Source organism: Macadamia integrifolia, chromosome 9 (assembly GCF_013358625.1).
Source record: "Macadamia integrifolia cultivar HAES 741 chromosome 9, SCU_Mint_v3, whole genome shotgun sequence".
Classification (NCBI taxonomy): Eukaryota; Viridiplantae; Streptophyta; class Magnoliopsida; order Proteales; family Proteaceae; genus Macadamia; species Macadamia integrifolia.
This window is the reverse complement of record NC_056565.1, coordinates 3,351,398-3,367,828: the sequence shown is the minus strand read 5'-3', so window position 1 is coordinate 3,367,828 and position 16,431 is coordinate 3,351,398. Positions and strand designations below refer to the sequence as shown.

The 16,431-nt window shown below is 38.5% G+C and overlaps 2 protein-coding genes across 3 annotated transcripts in view; both read right to left on the bottom strand.

Annotated features, from left to right (window-relative positions):
• LOC122088822 overlaps positions 1–3,237 on the bottom strand; it is a 7,300-nt gene extending 4,063 nt beyond the window's left edge. Inside the window, exons 1-6 of one of the 2 annotated variants that reach the window (XM_042658149.1) lie at positions 2,372–3,237; positions 2,084–2,214; positions 1,828–1,890; positions 1,643–1,732; positions 1,183–1,348; positions 78–267 (exon numbers count right to left, since the gene is read on the bottom strand). In XM_042658149.1, coding sequence (XP_042514083.1) covers positions 78–267; positions 1,183–1,348; positions 1,643–1,732; positions 1,828–1,890; positions 2,084–2,214; positions 2,372–2,974 — 1,243 coding nt within the window. In that variant the 5' untranslated portion in view covers positions 2,975–3,237. The remainder of the gene's footprint in view (positions 1–77; positions 268–1,182; positions 1,349–1,642; positions 1,733–1,827; positions 1,891–2,083; positions 2,215–2,371) is intronic. The other variant, XM_042658150.1, reaches the window with a different exon arrangement.
• A 10,009-nt stretch (positions 3,238–13,246) lies between these two features.
• On the bottom strand, positions 13,247–15,286 carry LOC122088274 (serine/threonine-protein kinase-like protein At3g51990). The gene has a single exon (XM_042657476.1). It carries the CDS (start codon positions 15,027–15,029, stop codon positions 13,539–13,541), a length of 1,491 nt encoding a protein of 496 aa, XP_042513410.1. The 5' UTR covers positions 15,030–15,286; the 3' UTR covers positions 13,247–13,538.
• Between the last annotated feature and the right edge of the window lie 1,145 nt (positions 15,287–16,431).

Below are 16,431 nucleotides of genomic sequence, written 5' to 3'. Positions count from 1 at the left end.
AAAAAAAAAAAAAATATCCAAAAGGAGAAAAAAGGATGATTGTTTAGTTTCTATACAAGGTCTAAGCTGACACTCACCCACATGTCTAGGAAGTTGATATTCAAAAATGGATCCAGTAGCTGTAGAAAGGAACAAAGAGAATATTTTCTCATTTAACTCGTCTTGTGCAACTTCTGTGATAGATGTCAGGTTCTGATCTTTTGGACTTCCATGGACTATCCATCCCCACTTCCTTTGATGCAGCCGCCTCTCAACCAGATCACCATCCTGCATATCTACATATTCATTTAGCAAAAAAATAATGCGAGGTATATACTATTTAATAGATTAAACATCTTTATTAGAAAATTTTAAATTGGCCATCCTGGATGCTCCCATGGTGTGCTTCACATTGTTCATTCATAACCAAGGATACCCAAGGTACATTAATGCCTGTTTGGTTAGATCTAAAGTGAAGTAGAATAAAACTTTCATTGGTGAAGTAATTAAGTGAAAGAATTTAAGCCAAAATAGGCAAAAGGGGAACAAAATTAACACATTTTGCAACTTTTTTTTATCTGCCTTGGTTGTAATGCGCTCCGCGACCCTCCTCCTGAACTGAAAAGGCTTGTATGTGCTTCCAGTGGCTTCTGCATGCAAGGCAATGAAATTGGTGCTTATACAGGCCAACATAGGAGTAGTGTCTACCCTACCTTTCTCTACTGTATAAGGAGGGAAGTTGAGCTGCTTCCACGTGTAAACTCGTCCCACACCACCCTTCCCCCTTTTTTTGTTGGGTAATACATTTTTCATTTTCTACAGATAAACAATTGAGAATTTTTGAACTGCTTTTTTCTATGTTGTGGATCCCACATGTTTCACTTTCTACTTCACATCAATTTTAGTTCAAATTACCATTCACATTGATTATTTTCTTTCATATTTTTGTTTTGATCTCATTTTACTTCACTTCATCTGACATCTTGCAAAATGGGGCAGTGGCCAAGAAAAATTAAAAATTGACTGCATTGGAATCCTTGTCAGTGATGATCAGGGAAATATCTGGGTTGAGATTTATTTAATATCAGATCCTACATGGTACATTGGCTGGTAAAAGTTACAAAGTTATGAAACAGTTCAATACTTGCTATTTTATGTTCCAGCAGTGACTAGGAATTCGTATATAATGGTTCAGAATGATACCTTTGTTAAAAGGAACAAGGAAATAGAATGAGTTCCGATCAAGCCATGCATAATACACCCTTCTGATGGTGTCAAGGATATCTCTTGCTTTAATCCTTTGCTCCAAATATGTTTCTTCCATGATGGCTTTGAGTTCCTATCTAGCTCATAAAGATCCCCTGTGGAACTGCACTGAAAGATTTCATGTTTAGCATCTCCTGGTGATTTATCAAATGAGAAAGAAATCGTGCTCTCTGCCATACAAGGAGTGAATTTGTCCCTGATATATAGAATGGAATGTACTTGATCCTTCATCAGAAGTCTTTCTTCACCAAGAATTGATCACATTCTTATGGATGCAATGGACTTGAAGAGCCCTCAAAATATTTTTATTTTTTTATTTTTTTGCTGTGACTCAAAATATTCTTCACTATGTATAAAGAAAGTACTACTGACAGACTATAGTAGGATGGTGACCTACCTTACTGTAAATACTACATCTGGTCTGATGGTGGCAGCATCAGCTATGGCCGCAACATTTGCACCGGGGGGTCTGCCATGGTATATCCACCTGTTCAACAGAATCATTTTCAAATCCAAGCATAAACTGGACTCTGTACTTGGGTTAGAATCTTACAATTGTGCACTTATAAATATTGTTATTACCTCCAAGGCTCAACTTCACTAAGTTCCAGCAATGATCCATCAACTGTGGAGAAGTAAACTTTCCTAACAAGGAACCATGACAGAAATAGAGATCAATGGATGTCACTATATATGATAAAAGAGAGATTGGAGACATTATAACTTATGCTCATCATGGTGGATTTCTATTGCAGTGGGACTTGAGTTTACATGGTCATGAAATTAAACATCAAGGGATTCTCCTATAATAGCAACCAAATTAGAGTGATCTACTCACCCTCTGTCATATGAAACAACCCCAGACTTTATTAATATAGAGCTTGGTTCTGTTTCTGTACTATGTGGACTATGATCAAGTGTAGGTGTGCATTCAATCCAAACTGGCTGTGAACTTTCACTGAGTTGCATCTGGAATTAAAAAGGGGAAAAAAATTCATTGTGATCACCGACGCTGTTTCAATCAGTCTGAGATTCATATTTGAAGTGAACACTAAATTACTAAAGCTTTTGTGAAACAAAGCTTTCATCTGATATCTAAAGAGCAGCAGTGGATGCAGAACTCTACCTGATATAGATTCCCTGCTTCAGAGAGTGCCAGAATAGTCTGATTGACAATAAAAACTGAAACTGCAGGACCAGCCGATGATGGTAAATCATGGGGTGCAATTACCCAGTGCACACCATTCCAGAACCTTTCATAGATAGAGCCACTTTCTCCTGTCAACCATGTAGATGTTTCAGACATTTTAGTCAGTGAAATTCTCTTTCTCACAGGCAGAATAACCTGATCAGTACTCTCCTCTGCTACTACTCTTTTGTTATTAATGGTTTTTGATTTCTTTCCTTGTTCAGGAGTATCAAATCCTTCATTGAATCTATCTTCCTTCTTCCTCGGCTGAGAAATAGAACCCACTTTAGTACAGTTCCCATTGACACAAGAAACCAGATCAAAAGGCAATTTAACTTCAACCCAACTGCTGGATTGCTCATCAAACTCCCAGAACCTATCTGTTTTCTGTTGGAATATTGGATTGGTCTGTTGGGGAAAGTGATACGAGAAACAAGAAGAAGAACCAAAGACAACAAAACTGCTCACAGATAATAAGAAGATACAGAAGATGAATTTTAAATACCACTCAACCATGGTGTCTATTAGTCTGCTTATCATAGAGAACCAGATAAATTGGAGAAGAAAGAAACAACTGTGTGGATGGGGCCGCCATAGACAAGGTTTGTTGGTTTGTATCTTTTGGGTAAACCCTGCTGGGCCATAGCAGCTAAAAGGCTATGGAGAAAGATTGAAGATTGGAATAATCACAGCAGCACTTGCAGTTTTGGAAAATAATAGCCTTCCTGAAGAACTCTGCATATACTTTCAGTACATGGGGTTGGGGTCCATCCCAAGAACAGATGGGCAGTTAGTACAGAGGAAGTTTTATATTTCTTAACAACCTCTTCTGCTGAACCTCATATATTTTGTCAACTCCAGTTTTATTAAGTTAAAAGCTGGGGACCCATCAGCTCTGTCAGCCTCCATTTTCTATTTTCCCTTTCTCTACCTTTCTTTGATCGAGTCTTAGATGCTATGATGCTTTTGATGACTTTGTGATGACCTGTGGCCTATGTAATTCTCATTTCCCTACCCACCAAAAAATGAAAATGGAATAGAAAAAGAAAATGAGTGGATTTATTCCTCATTTATGAAATTGTCTTTCATTGATTTTCATCATAAATTCTCTTTTTGATAGATCTTTATCAAGACTATTAAATTCGGAGTTGGGATCAGCAGCTGGTCCAGCTGATTCTGATCCAATTCTGTTCTGAATAGGCCAGAATCAGTCAGATTCTACTCTAAATTGATCTATTCTGATCTGAATATTCAAAATTTTTTTAAACCATTATCCCTGTGCACCATATGTTGAGGTAATGACTCTTCTTCTCCTTTCTCATTGTTTCCTTCTCTTCTCTCTCTTCTCTTTTTTATGAAAACTATAGTTCACACATGAGAAGTCAGAGTTTCAAATAAAATTGTGATGTAAGAAAATAAATTAATTGAATGTGGATGGGGAACTATCATCTGAAGATGTGTTATTTATTTTGAAGTCATTGTCCAAGGATAGTAGCAGACCCAAGTGGTACCCAACCACTCGGAAAATATCAGGTAACTCTCTAAGAAAGCCCTAAGGTACATGGTCCTCAATGGTCCATCACATCTTGATCAATAGTTTTTCATCATGTGACTCCAATCTCCCTGATTATTTCAAAAGCTTGAAATTATGAGTGAGACCTGAGGCCAAGGCAATCTAAAGGAGAAAGAAAGAAGATGAAGATGGGAGGTGTATAGGAACAATGTGACTTTTATGCTAAGAAAATAGTTAATCTAATCTATTATTGCAAAGTATTATTGGTTAGCCTACAAATCTCTTGTTAAGTATGTTAGAAGTGGTTTAAATTTTGTAGATGGATAGATCCCTAGGACCCTATTAGGGTTTTGAATTAAGGAATTTTGGCTGGAATTGGTTGAAAATTCTGCCTCGACTTTAGAAACCCAAATTGATTCGACCATTTCAAATCCATAAGAATCGGGCACAGAAGAGAGTGTAATGTAATAGTCTGAGTATCATAGACAAGCATAGAAGACACACATGACACATGACATAAAAATGATCCATCCGGACCATCATATCCAATGGAATTATCAAATCATTCGACCATGTGAGAGAATTAGGTGGGCCACTAAGATATGTTTTTCTACACTAAACATTAAAAAAATGGTAATTTTCCACATTAATTTTCATCATACTTAGAAAGTCATAACTACCCCCAACGACTTTATACAGTTTAGTCATGGGAGTCTCCTACTAAATCTAAGTCCCTCCATAAATGAACATTGCGTCATGGGCATCTTGGATTCTGTCTAAAAGTGATCATATTTCGTGATTATAAGATCAGTAAATTAGGGTTAGGGCACAAGTATTAAAGTGTAGAAAATTAGGGTTTAGAGAGGATGATGGACGTGAGATACATCATATATATATTTCTAAGGTCTAAGGTCTAAAGTCGATTCTGGACTTATTACTTGTTTATTGCTTGTTTATTACGGCGTGCTAAACTAGGGAAGTTTGACAAATGACAGGTGAAATGAATGTGAAGAATCTCTTTCAGTGGGACCCATTTGTTGACGAAATCCATGGAATCTTCAAGATCAACCACTCATCCCGAAGGCGAAAAGGCCTGAAAAGAATCTTTTATTTTTTATTTTTAAATTTTAAATTTGTACGGCTTTCAAGATTCCAAACGTACGGCTCTGGAAATTAAAAAGAAAAAAAAAGTAAATTAACTTCCTTCCTAAATCTAAAACGTTCGGTGTTGGCGGATATCCCTAGATTCTTGCTCACAAGGGTGGGTGTCAAAAGTTCACCTGCATTGGTAGGTCAGATTAGAATCAATCGGCTAAAGCCCATTTGTAACTTGATTATAACTCGATTAAGCCAATCAACCAATTTATAGTTCACTTAATTCTATTAAAATGTGTTCTATCATGGATTGATAATTGATAATCGAATATAAATGTATTTATGCCTAATTTTTAAGGTCCAAATAAATAAACAATGGGGTAAGATGTAACATGTTAGACCCAAATTAAGGTGAAAGTTTTTCTTTAACATCGGCAAAGATATTAGCCATTGATCATTTTTTTCATCCCTTATAATACGAAACCCAAATTATCCTTAGCGTTATTCCAGCCTTTCAAGAGTCACATCTAATCACTAGATTCCACAAATTAAAAGATTCTCTTCACCATAGGTGAAAGAAAGCTTGATCATTTTTTTAATTAGTCTCTAATAATCTATTTGTGTATGGGGTTTTTTTTTTTTTTTTAATTATAAGGTTTTTTTACTAAGAGACTTGTATATATTCAAAGGGTACTTTGTTTATCCAAATATGGATTGGCCATATAACCCTCCTCAATAAAAATATGGGGAAGATTCCTCACTTTACCAGTGTAGGTGGCATCTTTATACTACACCAATGGCAATGCATGGAATGGTATCATCGGTAAGGCTCCACAATGATCAAGGAGAGAGAAAATACATAAATATATATATATATATATATAACTGTACATCAAGAGTACAGCCTAGAGATCCTTTTCTATATATAATTAAACCACTAGTAAAGAGATATCTCTTTAGACATGCTTGTGTACAAAACCTTTTGCCATAAATAGCATATCCATGCATGAAAACAATCATGCTAATTTAAACCACTCTTAATTTTCTTTTTAAATGAGAAATATGGTATCTAATAGATTCAATGGTTGGTGATTAAGACGTAAATCATTCTTAATTCCTCATCACTTCTTACTGTCTATTAAGGGACCAGTGTCATTTGTTTACAATTTTAACATTGGGAGATACAGCCAAGGAAAAAAAAGTAAACTACTTCCAATATAATTGCTATTATGAAAACTATTTCTGTTTCTAGGGATTGATAGAGATATATAGTAGAGAGTCTATTATATTCAGCATTAAGCAATCATTTAAATCTTAGCTTTTATCACCTTAATCAGTAGTAGAAAAGTTAAAACAAAGAATAATTTCGAAAGCTAGTGTTTGAAACCAGTACCATGTTTGGGCGCTTTGCTCTCAATTTCCAATGCCATGAAATTTCTTCTCATCTTCCTCAAGAAAGAGTAATTGGTTTACATCAGGTTCATTTACAAAAATATTTTTATCTTATAATCGAGCAAAACCTCTTATACAAAACAATAATAAATTCAGCCTTATCACAACTTAATGGGTCGGCTACAATGGTTATATTTTTTAATTTATATTTAATAATTTTGTAAAAAGAAATATTTTATATTATTGATAGCAAAAGTTGATCTAATTTGCAAATTGGTATTTTAATTCGTTACCTTCTTCTTCTAAACATTTAAGTAATTCTTTTATGTCAAAAGAATCAGCTTTTTTTCTTCTAAATAATTAAAAGTTTGTTCTTAATTTTCCCAAGAAATATGATGACGGAAAACTTTGTCCTATTTTAATCATTGATCATAATTTATTAGTATAATGGCCTTCTTCTTCTTTCTTTTACACAGTATTTTGAAATATAGTTTAGTCTCCAATAATTTTTTAAGACTTTTGTTAATGATGTATATATTTAAAATGATTAGAAGTATGTATTTTCTACAAAAACAAACTTTTATCAAAATATGCATCTACTTCCCAGCTTATGCTTTTCTCTTTGTCTCTTTGTATGAATCTGTGATGCTATATATGATGCTTTCTTTATGACTTACTTTTCTTTTATTAGGTTATATTGATATTATAATATGGGAGAGGGATAGGTATGCTAGTGTAGTACCTAGGAATTAGGAATGCCAGCGGTATTTTGACCGTAGGATTTGATCAACATGAATTGAACCGTTGGATGGAGAGAAGATAAACAAATTTTCAATGCACGGTTGCAACACCTTTACTCTCTCTCTCTCTCTCTCTCTCTCTCTCTCTCTCTCTCTCTCTCTCTCTCTCTCTCCTCGCCGGAAAAAATCATTCATTCACCGGATCCAGCTGGAGAAAGCAAAGTAGTTGGCACCGCCGCTGTTGTCGACGGCAGCGGTACTATCTGGTAACCGACAGCAACTGCGACTGCGGCGGAAGTGATGGCGGCAAGTCAGCTAAGCACAAGATGCTTTCTCACGATCATGTTCATCTTACCTGTACGGATTCGGACAAGAAGGTCGATTCCGTGGTGGTCATCCATCCAGACGCGGTGACCCGTCCCAACGGTGTCATTCACGGGATCGAACGGCTATTAATCCCCCAATCCGTTCAAGACGATTTCAACCATCGGAGAAATCTCCAACAGACTTCTGCAGTGAAGCCAGAAGGAGCACCGGCTGTCGACCCAGAACCCACATGCTCAAGAAACCAGCACCACCGACGCCGACAGGTTCACCGCCTGTGCTGCCGATCTATGATGCAATGGCTCCAGGGCCGTCACTAGCTCCTGCACCAGCACCAGTATTGGCTCCGAACGACGATGCCATGGCGAAGCTAGCGACGGACCAGCTGAGCGAACCTGGTCCTCTCTCCGTCGTAGTCGTCGTCTCTCTCTCTCCCCGTCGTCGTCGTCGGCTTGAGATTTGAATTGATATTGGAAAAATGGAAAGACCAACGTCTGTCAATCTCTCTCTCTCTCTCTCTCTCTCTCTCTCTCTCTCTCTCTCTCTCTCTCTCGTCCCGCCTAGAGTTGCAGTCTTACCCCCTCTCTGCAAATCTTCAGTGAACTCTTAGGACTCTCTTTCGCGGTCCAATGTCCCTCTCTCCCTACTCTCGGCTTCGATTTTGGTGGTTGGGCTTCTTCATTGTCGGAATCGATTTCAGAGATCGACGGCCTTGGCGAGATTGACGGCCTCATCAGGGCGTTCACCCAAGGACTGGAGCACCGATCAGGTCTGGGTGACGTCGGTGACCACCTTGGTCATGGCGGCTGGGAGATCTACGTCTGAAAGACGAGGCATCTGCTCCATCAACAGCAGCGGTGCCAACTATTTCTCTTTCTCCGGCTAGATCAGGTAAATGAATGATTTTTTCCGGCGAGGAGAGAGAGAGTAAAGGTGTTGCAACCGTGCATTGAAAATTTGTTTATCTTCTCTCCATCCAACGGTTCAATTCATGTTGATCAAATCCTACGGTCAAAATGCCGCTAGCATTCCTAATTCCTAAGTACTACGCTAGTATACCTGTCCTTTTCCCTTATAGTATACATTTTTTTTAGTTAGAAAATAAATTTTGATTTTATTAGAAACAAAGCCATCACTGCCCAGGACTATGACAGAAAACACCACCCATCATTATATTAAGTTTGTTGTCCTCAGATACAACCCGAATCCTCTCCAATGTGTGAGTACGTCCATAGCACATTCAATGGCTAGGTGACACTTGGGATGTGAACCCAGGTTCTGTCAACCATCAGATGTGCATTGAAAAGGATCCCCTTCCTCTCAAACATAGACCAAGCAAGTCTGGTAGCTCATGAGTTCATGTCCTTCACCCTCCATGTTGAATTGATCTTCATATTGGTCAAAACATGTGTGAGTTATAGTCCTCCATCGGTTTGTCAAGTCTCTAGTATCTCCATATATTTGAGGAATTCTCTCAACCTAATGCCTTAAGCTTCTAGGTTAAAACCACCAATATGAAATCAAAGCCCAACTCCATATGTTATCCTCCCTAAGTTGCTTGTCATCATGTAAAGACAAAGTTACACATGAGAGAGAGTGTTGCGATGTTTGAAGTTATGGATTGTAGTGTCCCACAACAGTTTATTCATCAATTCTTTAGTGTCTCCATAGACTTGAGAAGCCATCTCCACTTAATGCCTAAAGGTTTTCGGTTGGACCATCCAACAAACTTCATAAGCTTTCTTCCAATCCAGGTGCCCAATGACACAGAAAAGCTTGAAAAGAAAAAGAAGTGAGTCCAACTCAATGAGAGTGTAAAGAATTTTGTAAGTTGTTATTGATTCTATCCTTGAGCTCTTCTTTTAATTTGTTGTTGTGCAGGAGGAAGACTGTAATGGATCTGTGACTTCTGAGCCCAAAACACCTCCTCCTCCATAATCGATTCCATTTCTGGCAGCAGCTCCTCTTTTGCATTTGTATCTCTAAGAAGCCTTTGAGCTTGCACATAAGTCAATTCCCAGCTTGGAAACCTGGCCCTTTGCATAGAAAGGATGGGAGCCCACCACTCGATCCAAAAGGATGTACCCATATGGGGTAAGCCCAACTGCGCCCACAATATTTTGAGCCCAGAAGGACCTGTGGCTGGGCCTGGTAGAACATCATGGGTCCCCACATGTGGGGAACTATGGAAATTGAGTCCCATGGCCCACGGCCCACCATGTAGAAAGCTTTACTTTTTTTTTCTTAACTGTTCTTGTACTACTCTAGTATCAAACAAAAAAAAATATTGACTCTTAAAAGCACTAAAATAATATGTAGAGAAAGATTGATCAGATAATAGAACCATGTTAGACAATGATGCATACAATGTGCCCATTAAATTTGTGGCCCATCAAGATATTACCCCGGGGCCAAAAGCTTGCTGGAATTGCCATACATTGCCCCTACTTGTAAAAAAAAAATAACTGTAGAATTAAACCAAGTTGTAATATACATTTGATAAAGTTGGATGATCCTTCATTGATACTTAGATCTAATTATTATATGTAGGAATGACAAAATTATGGGAGGGGGATCACTGCCAGGCTGGGTGGCACTTGCATCAGTGCCGGGACCAATGAGAGAGCTTGCAGGGGCATCCAATAGGAGTGGGATTTTTCATTTCACGGAGGGTGGGTTGGTCATTGCCATGAACATATCCTCTCACGTAATAACTTATGGGACCCACACTAACACTATCTCCTCAATCAATATGTGGACTCCCTACGGAAGGTATTCGTTTCCTCACTTTCTCATTGGAAACCTCTGCCCTAATTTTATTATGAGGTTACACTCACAAAAGAGAGAGAAAGCCCATGGACTGTAGACTGTTTCATACCATCCACCGAAACAGTGAGTTATTGATGTGGCAAGAGAGAGTTTGGTGAGGGACAGAATAACAAACGCAAGCTGGTGTCACTCTCACTTGTTCCTTTGGTCCGAGGGAAGGGGATCCTTGTCAAACCAGCAAAGAGCATATGCCCCTTTTCCCTTTTCAAGACTTTCAAAGGCACTTCTTCATAACTTAGTCGGAAAACCATAGATAATGGGCCCTACAACCTTAAAACCACACCAATATCCCATATATTTAGCCCTACAGCTAAAGAATTGAAATTTAAGCATCACATCTGGATCAAAACTTTAAAACATATAAAAGGTTGGTTGGATCTTGGCCTTGCTTCAACCCAAATTCACCCAAGAGAAATAATGAAAAGGGACAGCAGATTTCCCTCCCCACACCCCACTCCCCCCAAAATAAATAAATAAATAAGGACCCAATTTAACTTCACCGGTGGTGAAGAGAGAATCTCCTCACCATGGCGATCTACAATTGGGGTGACTGGGACAGCCAAAAACCAGAAAAACTGGATGGGTTTAAGCCAGCCCAGATTTTGAGCCCCATACAACAAACCAATGCACCTATATTTATATCAAATCCGCGATTAAATGGAGTTGAAAACAGTGAAACATGTCTTCACTCAAGAGTGTCAAGTCTCAGGAAATTCAAAAGGGGGAAGCTCAAAGAGGTGCAACACATGCAATTCCAAAGTTGTGAGCTGTAAAGCCTTGATATAAGGAAGGAATATAATTCCTTACTTATGGCCACTTGCAACAGACACCTTCTTGCGCCTCTCAAGCTGTAACCTTGGAACTATCCTTAATTCCTCATCACAGCCGCTCCCTATGCCCTTGGTCTTATTTTAAACTCCATTTTTGTCCCTATTCTATAATTTCCAGAGTCCCAAAACCTTCTTTTTTTCCATGAATACAGTCACAACTCAATCTTCTTTTCCTTCCCCTTTTTTGTCCCTTTATCTGGGTTTGATCAATCAGTGAACGCAACTGTTCTTGTAACCAAACAATCCTAAACTGTCTACTTCCAAACTAGTAATGCTTTATGGTAAAGCCATAAAAAGAACATTAACATTTTAATATGTATAATTAAAAGTCTTCCACAGGTTCTCATGGAGCAGTAGAGGATCTAATGAATGTTGACGCGACGGAAAGCAAAAGAAGCAATGAAGAAAAGAGTTTGATTATAATCATGAAGAGTGGAAAAAAAAATGTTATCGAAGAACTAGATTCATCCATTACTAGTTGTTACAACCTCCAACAAAGGAGAAAAAGAAAAATATTACAGGTCACAAAGCTTGTTAGTCCTAAACCTCTATGGGAAATAGAAAATTATGTATACTTGCTGCAGGCAATAATTTCATATACCATAAGAATCTCACTCACAATCTCCATGATGGCATGATTAAGTCACATCCAGATCATAAAAATGGTAGTTTAGCAACCTTTGCTATGTAAAAATGGAAACAAGAACAGAAATAATAACAATAAAAATGATTATAAAACTTTAAAAAGAAAGGCCCACACATGTTCATAGATGAGCTTAGCTGGAGAGGATAATAATGGAAGCAACAAACTGAATCAAAAACAAGTTTTACAGAACTTACTAAGGGGAAGAGATTTGCATCCTGTATATTTTGATAGATGGTAAGTGGTCGTCAACAGAAGTCCCTCGGCACTGGTAGCGTTTTATATAACTGAAGGTCACCTATCACAGGGCCACTACAAGTAAATAGATCCAAAGGTTAAACAGAGAAATCTGGCTCCTACAAGTAATTCGCCCATGACCACACATCAGCATTGTTCAAATCTTTTACCCTCCCCCTCGCCCTCCCCCTCCCCAAAAAAATGTTAAAATTTTCATGTTTATCTGTCCTTATGATTTCATATCATCACATAAGAACAGAACTGTTGATGTATGATGTCTTGTATTCCGTCGCAGTTTAACAATTTAATCCAGGAAGTACTGATACAGCACCTTGACAGGCAGGACGACGGTCCCGCTAGCCGGTTAGCGGGCTGTGGGAGTTGCAAAGGGGGCAGGAGGCCCCCCTTGCATAGCATGGGGTGTAAGGGGGCGCAGCCTCCTGCTCGAATTTTTTATTTGAAGGCAATTGTGTACTTTCTGGAATAGGGTTTTTTCGCTATATATTTGTAGCAAGGGTTTCTTTCTCTGTAACGCAAGCAATACTGAGAGGTGTGAGGACGAGCGTTGTAACATATTATCCATTGATAGTGAAGCAGGATCTCATCTCACTAGGGACGTAGGCAACCTTGCCGAACCTCGTAAAATCCGTGTGCAGTGTTTTTTATGTTTTTGCATCATCATCTGCATTGTTCTAGGTTGCGTTTCTACAAGAACAGATACAGAAACTTGGTACAGAACTCAGGAAATGAATCTCAGATTGGTTCTCAAATTTAAAATCGAGAAATCATCGACCTCTCCACTTGCTAAACTTTCTCAAATAAATCCATTCAACAGTAGGATCACTGAGTTTATATTCATTTGGCAAAACCTCAGTAGCAACATAGTTTACAGCTATAATCTGCGCTCTACCTTTTTAATATCCAATCCATAGTTTCCCTGTTATCAACCAAATAGTGGTTTCTTTCTAACAAAACATTGGGTTACATTGTTTAGATCCGGTATTGTCTTCAAGCTTCAAATCCAACATGAGTGAAATGGGAATTTTGGAGCCAAGACGACCCTGAAGTCATCTAGAAAATCCTGTGAAATGAGGACTTCTTTCAGCAGGTGCTCAATAAAGCAAACACCACAAATATCATCTCTACTTCCTAAATTTTATTTTTCTGAGAGCTTGATATATTCATCATCAACCAATTTGATCATACACATTGAAAGGAATCAGCTTCGAGTTAATAAAAATGAACGAGAAAATGGATCAACAAATTGTAGGAGGGGCATGAGAGATTTGCCCTTCAATTGGAATTTATGCCTAATTCAATATACAATTAACATATGTATATTGCAAAAGGTGTTCTAGGTGAAACAAAGCAAACAATGAACTACTTACTACTCTATAGACTACAATTGTGCTCTGCAAGTGGATGCATTACAGGCTTGAGCCATACCTTTATAAAATTGCAACAACTGATGCAGACACCCCTTAATCATCTCCAGAAGGAACTATACGGGCTTCGTTGCTTGTGCACTAACTACCCTGCCATCAACACAACTAAAGCTCTGCTTTAACCTTCCTCCAACAGATTGGTTTCTACTCAATTGGGAAACACCATCCCTATCGTAATTGGGACCAATAGACCGAACTCTCCTCGGACCCAAGAAGCCTCCAATCACAGAAGGTGATGAATGCTCTACACCATCGGCCTCCCTCCGGAAGCTGGAGTCTTCATCTGTTCCAGCCATGAGATCCATCAAATTGCTCCTGAAAACTAGACCCAGATCAGAATACACTCTCCTTGAGTTCCTCAATGGCCGAGAATTTCTGCTATCCATCATATCTCCATTCTCTACCACTCTACCCTTTGGCTTTGTATTCAAATGGGCATTCTCAGATTCTACAGGGCGTCCTACTGTCTCTACCATCAAACAGGGATTACCGACAGACAAATTATTCCAGGAGTGAAGAGGCACCATCTTATTGAGAACACCAAGGCACTCCACAATATCCTTCATTGAAGGCCGGCGCTCTCTGCAAGATCTCACGCACTTCCCTGCAATCACTGCCAATTGTTTCCTCACCATTGGGTCCTTCGGAGGCGCAATTCTGGGATCATAGATGCTCAAAAGCTTGCCTTTCCGTATCAATGGAATAGCCCAATCGACGATTGAAGGTGGTGAATGCCCAACATCAATCGCTTTCCTACCACTGATGATCTCCAGAAGAAGAATTCCAAAACTAAACACATCAGTCTTTGTGCTCAGATTATCCGGTGTAAGATAGCCAGGATCAAGGTACCCAATTGTCCCCGCCGGCGGTGTCGACCGTAGCCGGAAATTGTCAACGTGGCAACGCAACGCAAGCCCAAAATCGCCCAATCTCGCATTGAAATTCCGATCAATCAATACATTTGCAGACTTTATGTCTCTGTGGATTATAGGAGGAAAACAGGAGTGAAGAGTATCAATGGCCTCCGCAGCCTGAAGGGCTAATTTGATTCTCCGACCCCAGTTGGGGGGTCGAGAGCTATTGTGAAGAACTTCGTAAAGGGTTCCATTACTCATAAATTCAACAACCAGAAGTCGATCTCTTGAATCGTTCGTGAAACCCAATAAGTTCACGAGTCGAGGGCCGCGGACTCTCGAGAGGATATCAATCTCGTTGTCCACTTCGTTGCTGTTGTTGTCGGCAGAGGATGCAGCAGCACGAGAAACGACGCCGCGGCCTCTGGAGGATTTCTTAACGGCGACGAGACGGCCACTGCGGAGGACGCCCTTGTAAACGCAACCATGACTGCCTCTCCCCAATAATTTCTGCGCCGAGAAACCATTGGTGGCGGCTTCAAGATCACTGTACTCGAATTGTTGGATCTTGAGGGGTTCTTCTCCTCTGTGATTCTTCTTCTTGGGTTTGTGGGCAGCGTCGGTGGAGCTGGTGCTGGTGTTGGAATTAGAGGTTAAGACAGCAGATTCAGCTGTGCAGGAAAGATAACCCATCAATTTTTATTGAAGAAGACTGATGAGAAGTGACTCGTGAGAGACCAAAACATCAACAACATACCAGAAAAAAAGTTGTTTCTTTTTTGGGACCCTTCTATTTAGCTTGATTTCTTCAACCATGAAGCCTGCAAGCTTTGAAGATAGATAATAACTAGGAAATAGAAAGGCAATAAGGAGGAAGGAGGAAGGAGGAAGGAGAGAAAATGTGAAATGGAATTGGGAATTTGGAATATTGGAATAAATGGATACCACTAATCACGCCCACCAAATTGGATTTGTGATATTATAAGTCAATTAATGTTTGGATTCTTATATAAACCAATGATCTCATGTTCAGTACTTTTGTTTCTTTTGGGTAATCGGGAACCATATTTTATGCAATAATTCTTTTGATTGGCGAATAATAACTGTTGGATCGGAATAAGTAGTGGGATCAACACCCCATAAATGGTAACTTTTTAGACAACAATGGCGAAATAGACGGATTTTAAGCGAGTTGCAGGTTGCAACTGTGAACTAATAATAACAGTTCAGAATGGAAAAGTGGGTCATTGAGTTATGGTCCGTTTTGGTCATCAGTGGACCGAGGGAAAATGAAAGGAATCAACTTCAGCTTGGGTATGTTATCTGGCCAAAGGCAACCCTATATTGGCCAAAGGCAACCCTATATCAAAACATTAAAATCTGTGTTTGGGTTCCAGAAAGTGTCAAGAAACAAAAATTTCAATTTCTGTAACAAGATGCATTTTTTTTTTTTGGCAAAATTGACTACCATCAATTCTTATTTTTATCCTTTTTTTTTCTAGAAAAAATTTCCAAAAATGTTTTTTCTGGAGTGTTACCAAACGCATTCAGAAAAAAAAGTTTTGTTTTATGAGATTAAAAAAAAATAGAATAAAATGTTTGGTGTCAACCTGTGCTTTTCAGTTTTTTTAGAACGAAAAAGGAAAAAAAAATGCTAAGAACGAAAAATAATGAAACGATAAAATCTTGTTCCGTCATTTTGTTTTCCTTCTAAATACGAAAAAAATAAACAACTAAGGTAATCGTTCATAAAACAAATTCACCAAATACCTTTTTTTTTTTTTAAACAATATTCATTTTGACATAGAAACTGAAAATTTTGTTTTGAGAAGAAACGTCATTTCTGAAATTGAATACTACCAAACACAGCCTAAGAAAATTTCTATTTTGATCGGCTTGATTGTTTCTCATCAGTTTGTAATTGGTCTATTATTAGGTTTGGTCCGTCTGATTTTAATTTTACATGTATATGCATAAGGAAATTGATGAAAAAAAATCTAATTTTTTTTTTTTTTCAAATGTTTTTTGGTTTCTTACTGGGTTTTGTCTTTCTTCTTCTTCTTCTTCTTCTTCTTCTTCTTCTTCTTCTTCTTCT

Excerpts from the sequence above, each read along its gene's own strand:
- LOC122088274 (XM_042657476.1), bottom strand. The coding sequence starts at position 15,029 with ATGGGTTATCTTTCCTGCACAGCTGAATCTGCTGTCTTAACCTCTAAT.